This window comes from Microtus ochrogaster, chromosome 8, assembly GCF_000317375.1.
Source record: "Microtus ochrogaster isolate Prairie Vole_2 chromosome 8, MicOch1.0, whole genome shotgun sequence".
NCBI classification, from domain to species: domain Eukaryota; kingdom Metazoa; phylum Chordata; class Mammalia; order Rodentia; family Cricetidae; genus Microtus; species Microtus ochrogaster.
In genome coordinates this window covers 73,353,360-73,366,155 of record NC_022015.1, presented here as the reverse complement: position 1 = coordinate 73,366,155, position 12,796 = coordinate 73,353,360, and the positions used below count along the sequence as shown (strand labels likewise).

The following is a 12,796-nucleotide window of genomic DNA, read 5'->3' as shown; positions in this document are numbered from 1 at the left end:
TTTTTTTTTTTTTTTTTTAGATTTTATTGTTTTGTATACTGTGTTCTGCCTTTATGACAGGACAGGGCGCCAGATCTCATTATTAATGATTGTGAGCCACCATATGATTGCTGGGAATTGAATGTAAGACCTCGGGAGGTCTTAACCTCCAGCTCCAAAGACTTATTTTTGTATGTGTGTGTGTGCCTGTGTGTGCGCGTGGAAGCCGAAACTCAGGATTGAGTAAGTGCGTCCTCTATGACTACTTCTATCTGTGAGGTGTGTTGAACCTAGGGTCACAGTTTCAGATAGGCCGGAAGACAACAAGCCTCAACAGCCCTACTCCAGCCTCAAAGTGGGGTTATAGGTTTGTGCCTGTCATTTTACATGGGTGCTGCGATCCTGAAATCCAGCCTTCAGAACTGTGCACCAGGTATTTTTAACTCCCAATCTATTAAGCTCCTTAGACAATAGTCGGTCACTCAGTCTCGGGGTGTGAGTTGAGGGGGGAGAGATTTTTGGAGATGGGATCTTGCTGTTTATCCCTAGGTGGTCTGGAACTCACTGTAGATCAGGCTGGCCTTGAACTCACAAAGATCTGCCTGCCTCTACCTCTTGAGTAGCGGGATTAAATATACTATACTATGCTTGGCTATAGATAAACACCTTTTAGAATTGTAAGCTCATTTCTCCTTATTTTGTGCTGGAAAAGTTAATACTGCTTTCCTTTCCTGAGTTTCTAGGACAGAGATAAAAGTACCGTGAAAGTCAAAAGGATTCTAATGTTTTGTTGTTTGTTTGTTTGTTTTTTTCCAGAAAATAATGTTAAGTTTCCATGAAGAGCAGGAGGTTTTGCCAGAAACTTTCCTTGCTAACTTCCCTTCTCTGATAAAGATGGATATTCACAAAAAAGTCACTGACCCAAGTGTTGCTAAAAGCATGATGGCTTGCCTCCTGTCTTCACTGAAGGCTAATGGTGAGTACAAGTTGTGGGGTTGTATTACTTGAGTGAGACTTTTTTATTATTATTATTTTTATTTATTTTGTGGGTATGCGAACAGAAGCCAGAGGAAAACCTGTAGGAATTGATCCTCTCCTTTTATGTGTGGTCCTGGGGATAAACTTAGGCTGGCAGGCTTGGTAACTGGTCTGTTTACTCACTGAACCATCTTACCAGTCCTATAGTTTTTAAAGTATTTAATTTAGTTTTGTCTCAGCCTGTTCTAGAGCACTGTGCACAGTCTTCGATTTCGGCTTCCTGAGTGCTGAGATTACTCATAATAAAAGAAATCTGGGTCTGGTTACTCTGACAATCTCAGCACTCAAGAAGCTAAGGTACTAGGATTGCTACAAGTTCCAGGCCAGCCTGGGCTGCATAGTGAAACCATCTCCAAAAAAACAGGGGCCGGGGAAGGGTGATAGTGACACAAGGTGGTTGGGAGAGGGCCCACTGGGTGAAGGCCCCTGCTGCTCACAGACCCCAGCTTGGTCCCCCGACTCTGGTCCCTGGGACTCACATAAGGGGGAAGGAGAGAACTGGCACGTCACAAAGTTACTCCCTGATTTCATATCCATGCCATGGTCTTTTAAAGAAAGCCTGCTGACCTGAGTTCAGTCTCCAGAACCCTTGTAAAAGTAGAAGAGCCGTGGGCTGGAGAGATGGCTCAGCAGTTAAGAGCATTGCCTGCTCTTCCAAAGGTCCTGAGTTCAATTCCCAGCAACCACATGGTGGCTCACAACCATCTGGAATGAGGTTTGGTGCCCTCTTCTGGCCTGCAGGGATACACACAGACAGAACATTGTATACATAATAAATAAATAAATATTTAAAAAAAAAAAAAAGTAGAAGAGCCGTTCCACAAAGCTGTCTTCTGGCCTCCACGTGTCCGCTGTGGCACATACACACAATAACTTTGTTTTTCAGTTACATTACTCCCCCCATTTGTGTTTATGTGTGTTTTGGGGGTGGTGTGTGGTCTTACATTGTCCAGGTTGCCCTCAATTCTTGGGCTCAAGTGCCTTACTGCCTTTTCCTCTAAAGTGACTGGTCTGCACCTGCTGTGTCTGGCTGGCTTCTTGTTCTGAGTTATTGCTGGTGTAGAAGTTAAGTAGTATTCATTGACTGTTGGAGAACACTTCATCGTTTTATAGCATGAATACTAATCTTGAGCCTCAATGAGAAATGACACATGTTTTTAAGTGGCCTTTTAAAATTTAAAAATGAAAGCTGCCTGAACTCATATGGTAGCCTAGGTAGTCCTTGAACTTGTGATCCTCCTGCCTCAGCCTCACAGCTGCTGATAATAAACAATCCACCTTGTAAACCATACCTTTAATCCTAACACTCAGGAGGCAGAAGCAGATGGATTTCTGAGTTTGAGGCTATCCTGGTTTACATAGTTGAGTTCTAGGCTAGCCATGGCTGCATAGTGAGACCCTGTAGAACGGAAAATAAAAAGAACTCAACTTTTTCATTGTTGCATTTATATATTATTTGAACTAGTTGCATCCACTTTGCAGAATTATTTAGCTTTAGAAGATAATTCTCAGTGTGTACTTAGGACAGAATATCACAGACATTAAATATGTCTGAAGAATATGTATGAGCCTGCTGAGGAGAGGCAGTTGCTGCCAAACCAAATGACCTGCATTCAGTCTCTGGGACCCATATGGTGGAGAGAGCCCACTCATGCAAATTGCCTTCTGACTTCTTTCCACATGTAATCCCTGCCCCTAAACATAGACCCAGAGGATAAATACTTATTTAAAATTTTTAAAAGGTTTATTTGTTAAGCATACAATGTACTGCTGGCAAGGAAGGCACCAGGTCTCATTACATTACAGATGGTTGTGAGCCACCATGTGGTTGCCAGAAATCGAACTCGGTACCTCTGGAAGAGCAGCTAGTGCCCTTACCCTCTGAGCCATCTCTCCAGCCCTGATAAATAATTTTTAAAAACAATGTTCACATTCTGGTTATGTTAGCTTATGACAGGTTATCGTAGGTTCTGCCTCATTTCTTCAAAGGTGTTGGATGCTTTGAACAGAACTTATCTTTACTTTCAATACCCATTTCTCAAAGAATTTTCCTCATTCACTGTTGACTATTCAGTTGTGGTGCCACATGTTTGCTTTTAACACCAGCACACGGGAGGTCGATCTCTTGAATTCAGAATGAGTCTGTTCTAGTAGTGAGTTCTAGGCCAGCCAGGGCTACACAATGAGACCCTATCTCAAAAACAAACAAACAAATTTAAGCTGGAAAAAATGGTGGGCACACATCTTAAATCCCAATACTTGGGAGGCAGAGGCAATTGGATCTCTGTATAATTCAGAAATTTAGGGATAAAGCTGTTGTCTGTATTAAACATTATTATTCATGCTTGTATCATATACTTACTTACATTTAAAATATTTTAATTTTTAGGGTCCCGGGGGGCTTTCTGTGAAGTAAGACCAGATGATAAAAGGATTCTGGAATTCTACAGCAAGTTAGGCTGTTTTGAAATTGCAAAGATGGAAGGATTTCCAAAGGATGTGGTTATACTTGGTCGGAGCCTGTGACATTTATTGGCGCTGTGAACTGTCCAAAGTCTCTTAGCCCCACCTTGTGGTTGGTGTTGAGGTCTTCACACAGTTCAGTCTCTGGAGCGGATTGGAAACGGCGATGACTAGAGCTCACCATCACCTTCTCATCCTGCCCGCTGGCCAGAAGAAGATAGTACTGCTGCATGTCCTGCCTGAACAGATGCGGGTGCCCTCCTGTGGGTCTTGGGCCAGGGGTCAGGACCTCTTGTGGGCTTCTATAGGGAGAGGTTCTTAAATAAATGTAATCAGCACTATTTTCTGCATCCAGTGTGGTTGCATTTCTCACCTAAGAGTAATGAAAATCACTCTATTCTCCTTGGTGTGCTGAATGAATGTCTCTGTTCTTTGGAGACATGGCAGGAATGAGAAGGATTTAGTGGGTTCCAATTGGGCAATTTTTCTGCTTTTTGTAAAGCTCTGGCTGTAATGTTGGTTCAGACAGTTGTGCTTTGTAGGGACAAATGTGCATTTGTTTGTGGCAAAGGCCAAATTCACAAACTTGTAAATTTCTTTGTATATAGACTAGCTGTAACCTGACTGCTCTTTTTGTTTACTGTTTTTATATATTTTTTCCTTTGAAGATGAGAGGTGTTGGTTTTGAATGGCACTTTGGATAATGTAAACCATGGGTGGTAGATTTCCTTTGCATTTGTTTTTAAAGTGCCTCCCACAGAGGGATAGGCCATGACTGTTTGGAGTATGAGTGTCTAACTTCATAGGACTCAAATCTATTGGGAAGTGCAGTTATTTCTGGAAATGAACCTTCCTAGCAGATGCGCATGTGAAATGTTCTGACATTGTTGTCAAGTAAGGGTCAATAAAGGGACTGACTCGTGGTCTCTGCCCTTAGAGCAGCCGCCATTCTTCTCAAGACCTGTTAACTACTGGTTTAATTGAATCGGTCTTTAAGTCTCGCATGTTTGTATCTAATTTTAAAAGAAAGAATGTTAACCATAAGTATACTCTTTCTTTTAATCAGAGGTTCTGAAAACTTTCATGTATTTTAATTTAGATTTGGTGAACTTAAGGGTTTTGAGCATGAAGCTGGCAAATAGTCTCTGCAGGTTTTTTTTTTTGTTTTGTTTTTTTATAATCATGACTAGCTAGTAACTTCTCCATAGATTTCAACAGTATTTTGTTATCTTCCCTCTAGTTTTTCATCAGCTTTTGAGCTCTGAGCTGAGAGGGGAGAGAGAAAAAAGGAAACTTGAAACATTTTCTTTTATAGAACTCCAGTGTGAGCTTTTGAGATAGTCTTCAATTTAGCACTATATCTAGTGTACCTAGTGAGTTTCAGCTGAAGCCCAGGAGAGAGTGCTTGCTAAGAAGCCTCTTAGGGTAAAAACCTGTGATAGGATATGTTGAAAAACTGAAATCAAGTTTGGTTTTGAAGGCTAAGGTAAAGGGCAAAATTGTTATTAGATAGTAAGACAGTTTAAAGCTCCTCACCTTTCTCTGACTACACCCCCTCCCCTAGTGGGAATTACAACCTTTTATTTAGATTTTAGAATCAGTTTCATATGGAATCAGGAATTTTAAACAAGTTGTTTTTTGTTTTATGTTGGTTTTCGATAATCACTTTGGATGATCTGAACATAACTGAGACGTGTCCAGGTCCACACCATCATTGCTCTAGGATAAAGTGCTGTGCCAACTTCATGGTTATTAAGGTTGGAATACCATTTCATTGATTGTTTAGATCACAGCTCAATTTCTGTAGAAAACGGACTGTAAAACTATCTGAAGACCATTCAAGAGGCAAAATAAAACTTGAAGTGGATTCGTGTGATGGTGTGCTGCCTGTTCTCTGCCCTCGGGTCTTTTCTGTCCTCTCTCCATGCCTCAGCAGGGGCAGGGATTCCTCCTCTCCAAAGCGATTTCACTTTAGACTGCACTTTGAAGACAGTGCTCCTCTCCTGCCTTCACCAGCAAAGAACTAACTTCCAGCTTTTCTCAGAGAAGCAAGTTCTTTTTTTAAAGTAAGTTGCCTTCTTATTGAAGTTAAAATCTTTGAAGTAGGGCTGGAGAGATGGCCCAGCCGTTAAGAGCATTGCCTAGGCCGGGCAGTGGTGTCGCACGCCTTTAATCCCAGCACTTGGGAGGCAGAGGCAGGCGGATCTCTGTGAGTTCGAGACCAGCCTGGTCTACAAGAGCTAGTTCCAGGACAGGCTCCAAAACCACAGAGAAACCCTTTCTCGAAAAAGCAAAAAAAAAAAAAAATCTTTGAAGTAGAGGGGTCTCTTGTGAGTTTATCTATAGATTAGGGAGTGCATGGGTTGGTACTGGTGTGGGGGGTGGGTAGCCTGTTATAGGAGTGGAGAATCCAAAGCAGGATGTGCCTAGGCTGATGGGAAGTGCGGCTTTAATTGGAGCAGGGGTTGACTCCCACATGTGGGCGTGGCTCCTTTCCGGTCTAGCTTCCATCAGGATCAGGAAGCTTATCTAAAGGGGTAGCTAATATGGGCAAAGATGTGGGTGAGAATTCCTGAGGAAAATAAAAATGGCTGCTCTGCACTCTTAACTTTTCTGGAAGAGGAAGTACACTACCATCTCTACATAAGCCCAGGTTGGAAGAAAGGGTCTTGATGAATGAGATGAGCTAGAGAAAATCAGAGTCCTCAGGACCATGGGAATGAGTGGACGCTGACTTAAGCCCTCATTCCGTGCCTCGTCCCTGGGGCAGTTCACGTGCCTAGAGCCTAGCTGCGCGCGGCTCCTTTAATGGGCGGGGCCGGAACTGGCTGAGGTGTCGCGTTCGGTGCGTGGGGGGGCGGGGCTTCCACGGCTGTTTCAGCATGGCCGCCGGCGCTGCAGCTGCTTTAGCGTTCTTCAGTCAAGAGAGCCGAGCTCGAGCTGGGGGTATGGGAGGCCTGAGAGTCCCGGCTCCAGTCACGATGGACAGTTTCTTCTTCGGTATTGAAGACAGGAGTGGCAGAGGGTGGTACGGGGCTAGTGAGACATTGGGCTGAGGACGGCGGTTGGGCGACGTGGGTGTGGGCCGAGGGTTCCTCGCTTTCCCTAACCCTAATCCTAACGGTTACTCCGCGGTTACTCCGCGGCTTGTACGGCCCAAGAAGGACGCCCGCCCGCCCAGGTGTTTTAATGGCCGGTCGGCCCGCAGCGGCACATGGCCGAATGGGAGGGTTCAGCTGGGTTAGTGAAACGCTTTCGAGCGCTGTCGCCTCCACGCGTGGACCTCTCAGGCAAACGAACGCACTGGCTCTTGCAGGCTGTGAGCTCTCCGGCCACACCCGCTCCTTCACTTTCAAGGTTGAGGAAGAGGATGATACCGAACACGTGCTGGGATTGAACATGGTAAGGGACTGGAGAGTGGTTGGAGATGCAGGGAGCATCCATCTACGCACCTCCCTTCCCCGTCACCCCCGGATTGGGAGTCACTTACCCCGAGACTGGCAGGTTTTAGGGTAAGATGTCTTCCCTTTGGGTTGTCAGCCTTCGCTGAGATTCACTCTGGGGTTGTGCGTACCCTTTCAGCTGTGCCTTACCGAGGGGGCCAAGGACGAGTGCAATGTGGTGGAAGTTGTGGCCCGGGATCACGACAACCAGGAGATTGCTGTTCCTGTGGCCAATCTCAGGTTATCTTGCCAGCCCATGGTGAGTTATGGCCATGTATTTATTGTAGTACGGTGGGAACTGAGAACCTCAGTGTCAGTCTCGGAATGGGTGGGCCAGAGTGGCTCAGGCCTTCCTTCTCGTCTTCCAGCTCAGTCTGGATGATTTCCAGCTCCAGCCACCTGTAACCTTCCGCCTGAAGTCGGGTTCTGGGCCCGTGCGCATCACTGGTCGGCATCGGATTGGTGAGAAGACTGGACCGTCCCGTTAGGCCCTCCCTCCCTCTCCCCCTCCTACTTCGTCCTAATGCATCTGCATCCCAGGTTATGCTTCCCTTATCATGTGGCTTTCACCGCCCCACTCAAGCCTATGAACTGCCTGTAACCTGGCCCAGGTGCCCCCTCCATCCGGCCTTTTTTTTCCCTGAAGTTCTCCCCACCTAGACTTAGGAGCTCTGGAGGAAGGGGTTCCCTGTCAGCCTCGCACTACAGGGTATTGAGTTAGTGTCTGGACTATTTGTGTCTCCTCCAGTGTGTATAAACAATGATTTTTCTGAAGAAGAGGACAGTGAGGAGGAGGAAATTAAGCTGTGTGGCATCCTTCCTGCCAAAAAGCGCGGGGGCAGGTCCTAGCCCCCTTCTGGTGAGTAGGAAGGTGAGAGACCCCTAGAGGATCTGAGCAGTAAAGGGGAGCCGATGAGGGCTCAGATACTGACTGTGTACTTGCTTTTCTCAGGTTAGGGAGCTGCAGGCGTCATGCACCATATGTTCCTGGACAAGTTTCAAGAATTGTAAATGTTTTTCTCTCGTTGAAGAGGAGAGTTTGGGAAGGGACGGGTGGGAGACTTGGACCGGTGCTAAGAGAGCGGGCATTCTCCATAGGGCCCTGTGTTTGCTCCTACAGGTTGCCTGAAGCTTCCCTTTGCTCTTGGGGTGGGATACATTTGAACATCGCTCCTGACTTTCTCTCCCCTCCGCCTGCCCAGATTGAATGTTTTGTGAACCCCCTGGTTCAATTCCCAGCACTGAAAAAAAAAAGTTTAGAACATTTTAAGCATTTTTTACATTTTTAGATATAAATAAAGTGGCGTTTGGTTTTTTGCAATTCTTGTGTGGCTTTTTCCAACGCTGAGATTTCCCTAGGGACCACCAGATGGCACTGTGGCAGTACAAAGGGTGGTCGTGGATGTCCAGTCCTGGTGAGAAAATGTGGCATCCTTTTCCCCAGGGCCTTGGACCAAAAGCGGGCTTAAGTCCCTTCTGCCTCCCATTCCAGCCTATTCCGTGTTCCTGCAGGTGGGGGAGGGCCATCGCAGGAGGTTATCAGCCTCCAAACAAGGGGTCTGGGCCTCTGTCAGCACTCAGGCTGATGGGCAGAGAGGGACAGATAAGTGGGCTTAAGAAACCTGAGGAATGTGCGTGTCTAGCCCCATGAGGGGCTCAGCCCAGGGAGAGGGTCTGTGAGGGGTGGGCTGGGGACCCGTCTTCGCTCTTCTGGTCTCTGAGGCATGTTGAGTAGAGCAGGGCCTTAGAAACCTGATTCCCTGGGCCAGATGGAGGGAACTGGCCAGATTGGGTGACAGGGAAACCAGAATCCGGGTGGCCTGGCATATGGGGGCGGAAAGGAGCCCATGGGAATCAGCCTCCTTGACTGAGGGGTTATTGCCCCCCGGCACTCCGCCATACTGTCTCCTCCCTAGAATCAGGTGTTTCTGGGGTCTACCTTACTGCTATGCCAGGAAGAGAAAGGGGGTGCTTGTGTGAGGACTGTGTGCAACCAGCTCTGGGGTCAGCAGTTCAGCTGTGTTAATGGGGGGGGGGCATTAGTGCCCTACAAACAAACAAAAGGTTATTTCCCCAGACAGGCTGAAGATGGACAGAGAACAGGGCCTGAGAGAATCAGGCCAATTCACACCAGCTGACCAACAAGTAGGGGGCCTCCCATAATACAAAGAGGCTGAGTTGGGGCGGGGCGAGTGTCCCCCACAGTATGGAAAGCAGTAACTAACCCAGGTGTGGTAGCACGGGCAAAACTTGAGAAGCTGAAACAAGAAAACTGGGACTTGAACCCCAGCTTGGGCTCTAGGAGGAGAGGGAAGTGGTACCTCTCGGTCTTAGAAGTTTTTCCTCATCTATGTGATGAGGTGATGAGTTAGGGTTAAGTTTTCAGTCTCCCTTTCTCAAGTGAAAGACAAAAGGCACCCTTCTTTGTTTCGAAATCAGGATCATGGGGCCTCTCCAGCCCAGGGCCTTACCTCCAGGTGTTACCACCGACCGGCTAGGAGCCATTCGCGGAGAGTCTCGAACTGGAGGGGAAAGAGGGACTAGCGCCCTCTGGTGGGCGTGCTTAAAACTGCTGTGGTCGTAATTCCTAAGGGCCAACGACCGCTAAATTTAAGGCGAAATAGGCGGGAATAAGTCATTAAATTTTGAATGCATATATGTTTTCATTCACACGAAGCACTCGAGCTAGAAGAGAGGAGTTAGTTGGTGGCATTCCTTTCTTTTCCTACCTTCTTTGGGCTCCTGCCTCCAACCCCTTGGTACGTGCTTACGTGCAGAGACTAGCCATCTGTCCTCAAACCTCCCAAACTCACTACCCCGTGCGCATACCCCCCCCCCCGTCAGTGGCTACCCCCTGTGACTCCGCTGATCGCCCATTGTATTTCTCGCCTGTTTTCCCGGTGGGTCTCCCAGCGGCGGACTAAGAGCAGGGTCCTGCCCGCAGTGGGAGCCCAATCCACATTTGCCTTCTAGTTCAGGAGTCTCCCGGCCCCTGTGGCGCTGCGCAGACAGACTTGGGAATTGTTTTTCCCTCCTTCCAGATCACACCTTTTCAGGATACCCCTTTTCTGCACTCTAGTACACAACAGGAGTGCTGTCAATTCTCTGGCCTCAGAGAATTTGTGGGTTGTAGGCATAGGATGGCGTCTGGGGAACGCTGAAAGAGCAGCAACCTGGTACTAGGGGTGGGGGGCCGAAGAATGGATGGAGGCTCTCGATCTCGGTGCGAAGCGGCTAACGCCATAGCGGAGATTTGCATTTGAACGCTGGAGGTCTGGGTGTGGATTTGAGGGGCCTGTGGCCAGACCAGGGGTGCGTTTGGGTCCTGGCGAGCGCGTGTTTGCTGAGGGGGCCGTTTGTGTTGGCAAAGAGTGTATGTTTGTGTTTGCAGGAGGGAGTGTGTGCATGTGTGTTTGTGTTTGCGGAGTGTGGGGGCGGCCGGGAAAGGTGGCCAGGCTGTCACTCAGAGATCAGGGTGACAGGCGCTCCCTCATCTAGGCGCGGGAGCTCTGATTGCAGATTCAAGGAAACAAAATAGCAATTGTAATTACGGGGCTTTGATAAGATAAAGGAAGAAGGGAGCTGGCCGGGAGGGAGGGAGAGTGGCCTAAGGGAGCCCGGTGGAACATTTGCATCTGTCAGTCACCGCCTACTCTGGGTGCCTACTGTAGGGAGACCCATCTCTCTCTACCTCCAAGAGACACGGAATTTGGGGGAAACGAGAAGAATCCAGAAGATTTGGGTGATGCTCCCTCCACTTCCTGGGAGTGTCCACATGTAAAAGAATTTGGTCTCTCTGAGGCGGGAGGCAGAGATAAAAAGTAGGAGTAAAACCCTGACCTGGGACCCTTCTGAGAGTGCTGGTGTCTGCGGGGGGCGAGGGCAGTGACACCGTAGATGGTTGATCACTACGGTTCAGCTCTGGAGGAGCTGCTTCCAGCCAGGTGCTCTTCCCTATACATACACTCTCCGGGAGGAACTGGATTGCAGGCTCTAGGGACCGGAGGTTTCCCTGATCCCAGCCTTTGTCTTGTTCCTCAAGCTTATTTTCAGAGCGCTGTGTTCATGGTGGGGAGAGGGCCCTTGGTTTTCGGGAGGAGGCTAGGCTTTGTTTAGGCATTCACTCATTAACACATTTAAAAATAAACACTCTCAAGGGCCTCTTATTCACAGCACATGAAGTAAAGTCCGTGAGCAAACAGACATCACCTTTGCCAGCTTGGAGCAAGGCAAAAGGGGGCACACAAGTCATCCTGAAGGCCGGTAGCAAAGCACACAGCCAAAGGAAGGGGCTGGCCTTGTTTATGGACACTAGAGCCCCTCTGACCAATCTTCCCCTTCATGGACCCCAGAGGGGTTGAAAGGAGCTATTGCCTGCCAAATCATTACCAGATACAAGTGTGCAATAACTGGTCTGTCTGGCTATCATCTGTTGGCAGGTGAAGCCAAGTCCCCTTGGGAAAGTCACCATGGGTGGAATGCAGTCTAAATGCTCAGCCAGGTTCCCCCCACCCATTCATCCAACAAACACTGCCCACAGAGCAATTTTGCCAGCTCCTCCATGAGCTGGAAGTCCTGAACTCCTAAGTCCCTTGCCTTCAGGTCTGTGTGGATCAGAATTCGTGAAGGCAGTTACAGATGGGCTCAGGAAGTCTACTTCTCTGAGGAAGGCTGAGAGGATCTCCCTGGAACCCGTCCTATATATTGCTGCCCGCTTGCAGGGCTGAGACGGACTTCCGGGACTCGCCCCTCTGTAAGCTGCTCCGTGCTCGCATTTGCAGCAGGGAGTGGGGAAAGATGGGATACAGAAAGGGAGAGGCAGGCAGAACAGGGGTGTGTTGATTGACAAGGACCTGCTTGCTTCTCTCTGACCTCTGAAAACTTCCTAGGGCCACCAGAAGAACCTCTAGCTCTACCCCAGGGACACAGGGTCAGTCGATGGAGGATGTGGTGAAGGCAGTAGCTGGGTGGGCATCAGTGACTTCACCTGTTTCTCAGAGATACCCGGCCCAGGAAATCTCTGCCTACCCAGGCAGTGCCCACAGAAACAAAGTAGTGGATCGGGGCTCCCATAAGCCCTGCGAAGAAAGCTATGAGGTAGGGGCTGGGAAAAGTTTCCGTGAGTCTACCTTCTCACCAGCGCCACCCCCTCCCAGCTGACACGACACCAGATACCTGCCGACTCAAGGAAAACTTATGGGGAAAATGCTAGGTAGCTCGGTCCAAGTCCTCGTTCTTCAGGTAGAGTTCCTCAATGTAGCTATCTTTGCCGGTGCCAACGGCTCAGTTTTAGAAGAGGGACAGTGACTGTGGATCCTGCGGGGACCTTTGGGCTGCTACCACATAGATGCCTCAAGGTTCCTCTCAAGCTTCAGGCTAGTGGGGGTGAGGAAGGGACGGACAGGGGCAAGGTTGATGGTGATAGTGGGGTGACAGGAGGTATCCCTTCCTCCAAGGGCCTCTTTGGAGACTCTGAGACACGAAACCAGCAGGCCTGGCTTCTCAGAAAGGTGGAGGAGCCCGGTTCTAGTAACGCACAAGGGACACTCTGCATTGGTATCCAGAGCACTCCGCTGTTAGCAGCCGCTTCCAAAGGGGACAAGTGCAGCCGAAGCACGCAGTAGGCGACTCAAAAACAGGCAAGGGGACCAGATATGTAAGCAGACCCGGCCCCACGCGGAGAAATAGTCTCGCGGGACTCAAGAGCACAGGACCCCACCAAACCTGCTGTCCCGGAGGAGCCCCCCATCCCTGGATCACCCCGCCCCAGGGACGCTGGAGGAGACAGGCAAGGGTAGTGGGAGGTGCCCAAACCAGCCGCCCCCGCCCCTCCCGCGGGTCCCCAGACCCCTCCCCTGGGCCAGACCCCCCAA

General features: G+C 48.9%; 2 protein-coding genes across 3 annotated transcripts in view; both read left to right on the top strand.

Annotated features, from left to right (window-relative positions):
* Oga (O-GlcNAcase) overlaps nt 1-5,353 on the top strand; it is a 41,083-nt gene extending 35,730 nt beyond the window's left edge. Inside the window, exons 15-16 of the mRNA XM_005352373.3 lie at nt 796-955; nt 3,407-5,353. Of these exons, the coding sequence (XP_005352430.1) occupies nt 796-955; nt 3,407-3,543 (297 nt within the window). The 3' untranslated portion in view covers nt 3,544-5,353. The remainder of the gene's footprint in view (nt 1-795; nt 956-3,406) is intronic.
* Nucleotides 5,354-6,331: 978 nt separating this feature from the next.
* Npm3 (nucleophosmin/nucleoplasmin 3) lies at nt 6,332-8,238 on the top strand. Of its 2 annotated transcripts, XR_003377299.1 has the most exons (7): nt 6,332-6,480; nt 6,797-6,882; nt 7,063-7,182; nt 7,292-7,385; nt 7,672-7,782; nt 7,876-7,930; nt 8,044-8,215. XR_003377299.1 is itself a non-coding variant. In XM_005352372.2 (6 exons), the coding sequence occupies exons 1-5, from the start codon at nt 6,363-6,365 to the stop codon at nt 7,770-7,772; spliced, it is 519 nt and encodes a 172-aa protein (XP_005352429.1). In that variant the 5' UTR covers nt 6,332-6,362; the 3' UTR covers nt 7,773-7,782; nt 7,876-8,238. The 2 variants fall into 2 exon arrangements, 1 of the variants encoding a protein (XP_005352429.1); XM_005352372.2 differs by having other exon boundaries at nt 7,876-8,238.
* The last annotated feature ends 4,558 nt before the right edge of the window (nt 8,239-12,796 follow it).

Excerpts from the sequence above, each read along its gene's own strand:
- Npm3 (XM_005352372.2), top strand. The coding sequence starts at position 6,363 with ATGGCCGCCGGCGCTGCAGCTGCTTTAGCGTTCTTCAGTCAAGAGAGC. Across the intron at positions 7,183-7,291 it reads GGTTATCTTGCCAGCCCATG|CTCAGTCTGGATGATTTCCA; the intron begins GTGAGTTATGGC and ends CTCGTCTTCCAG. Across the intron at positions 7,386-7,671 it reads CACTGGTCGGCATCGGATTG|TGTGTATAAACAATGATTTT; the intron begins GTGAGAAGACTG and ends TGTCTCCTCCAG.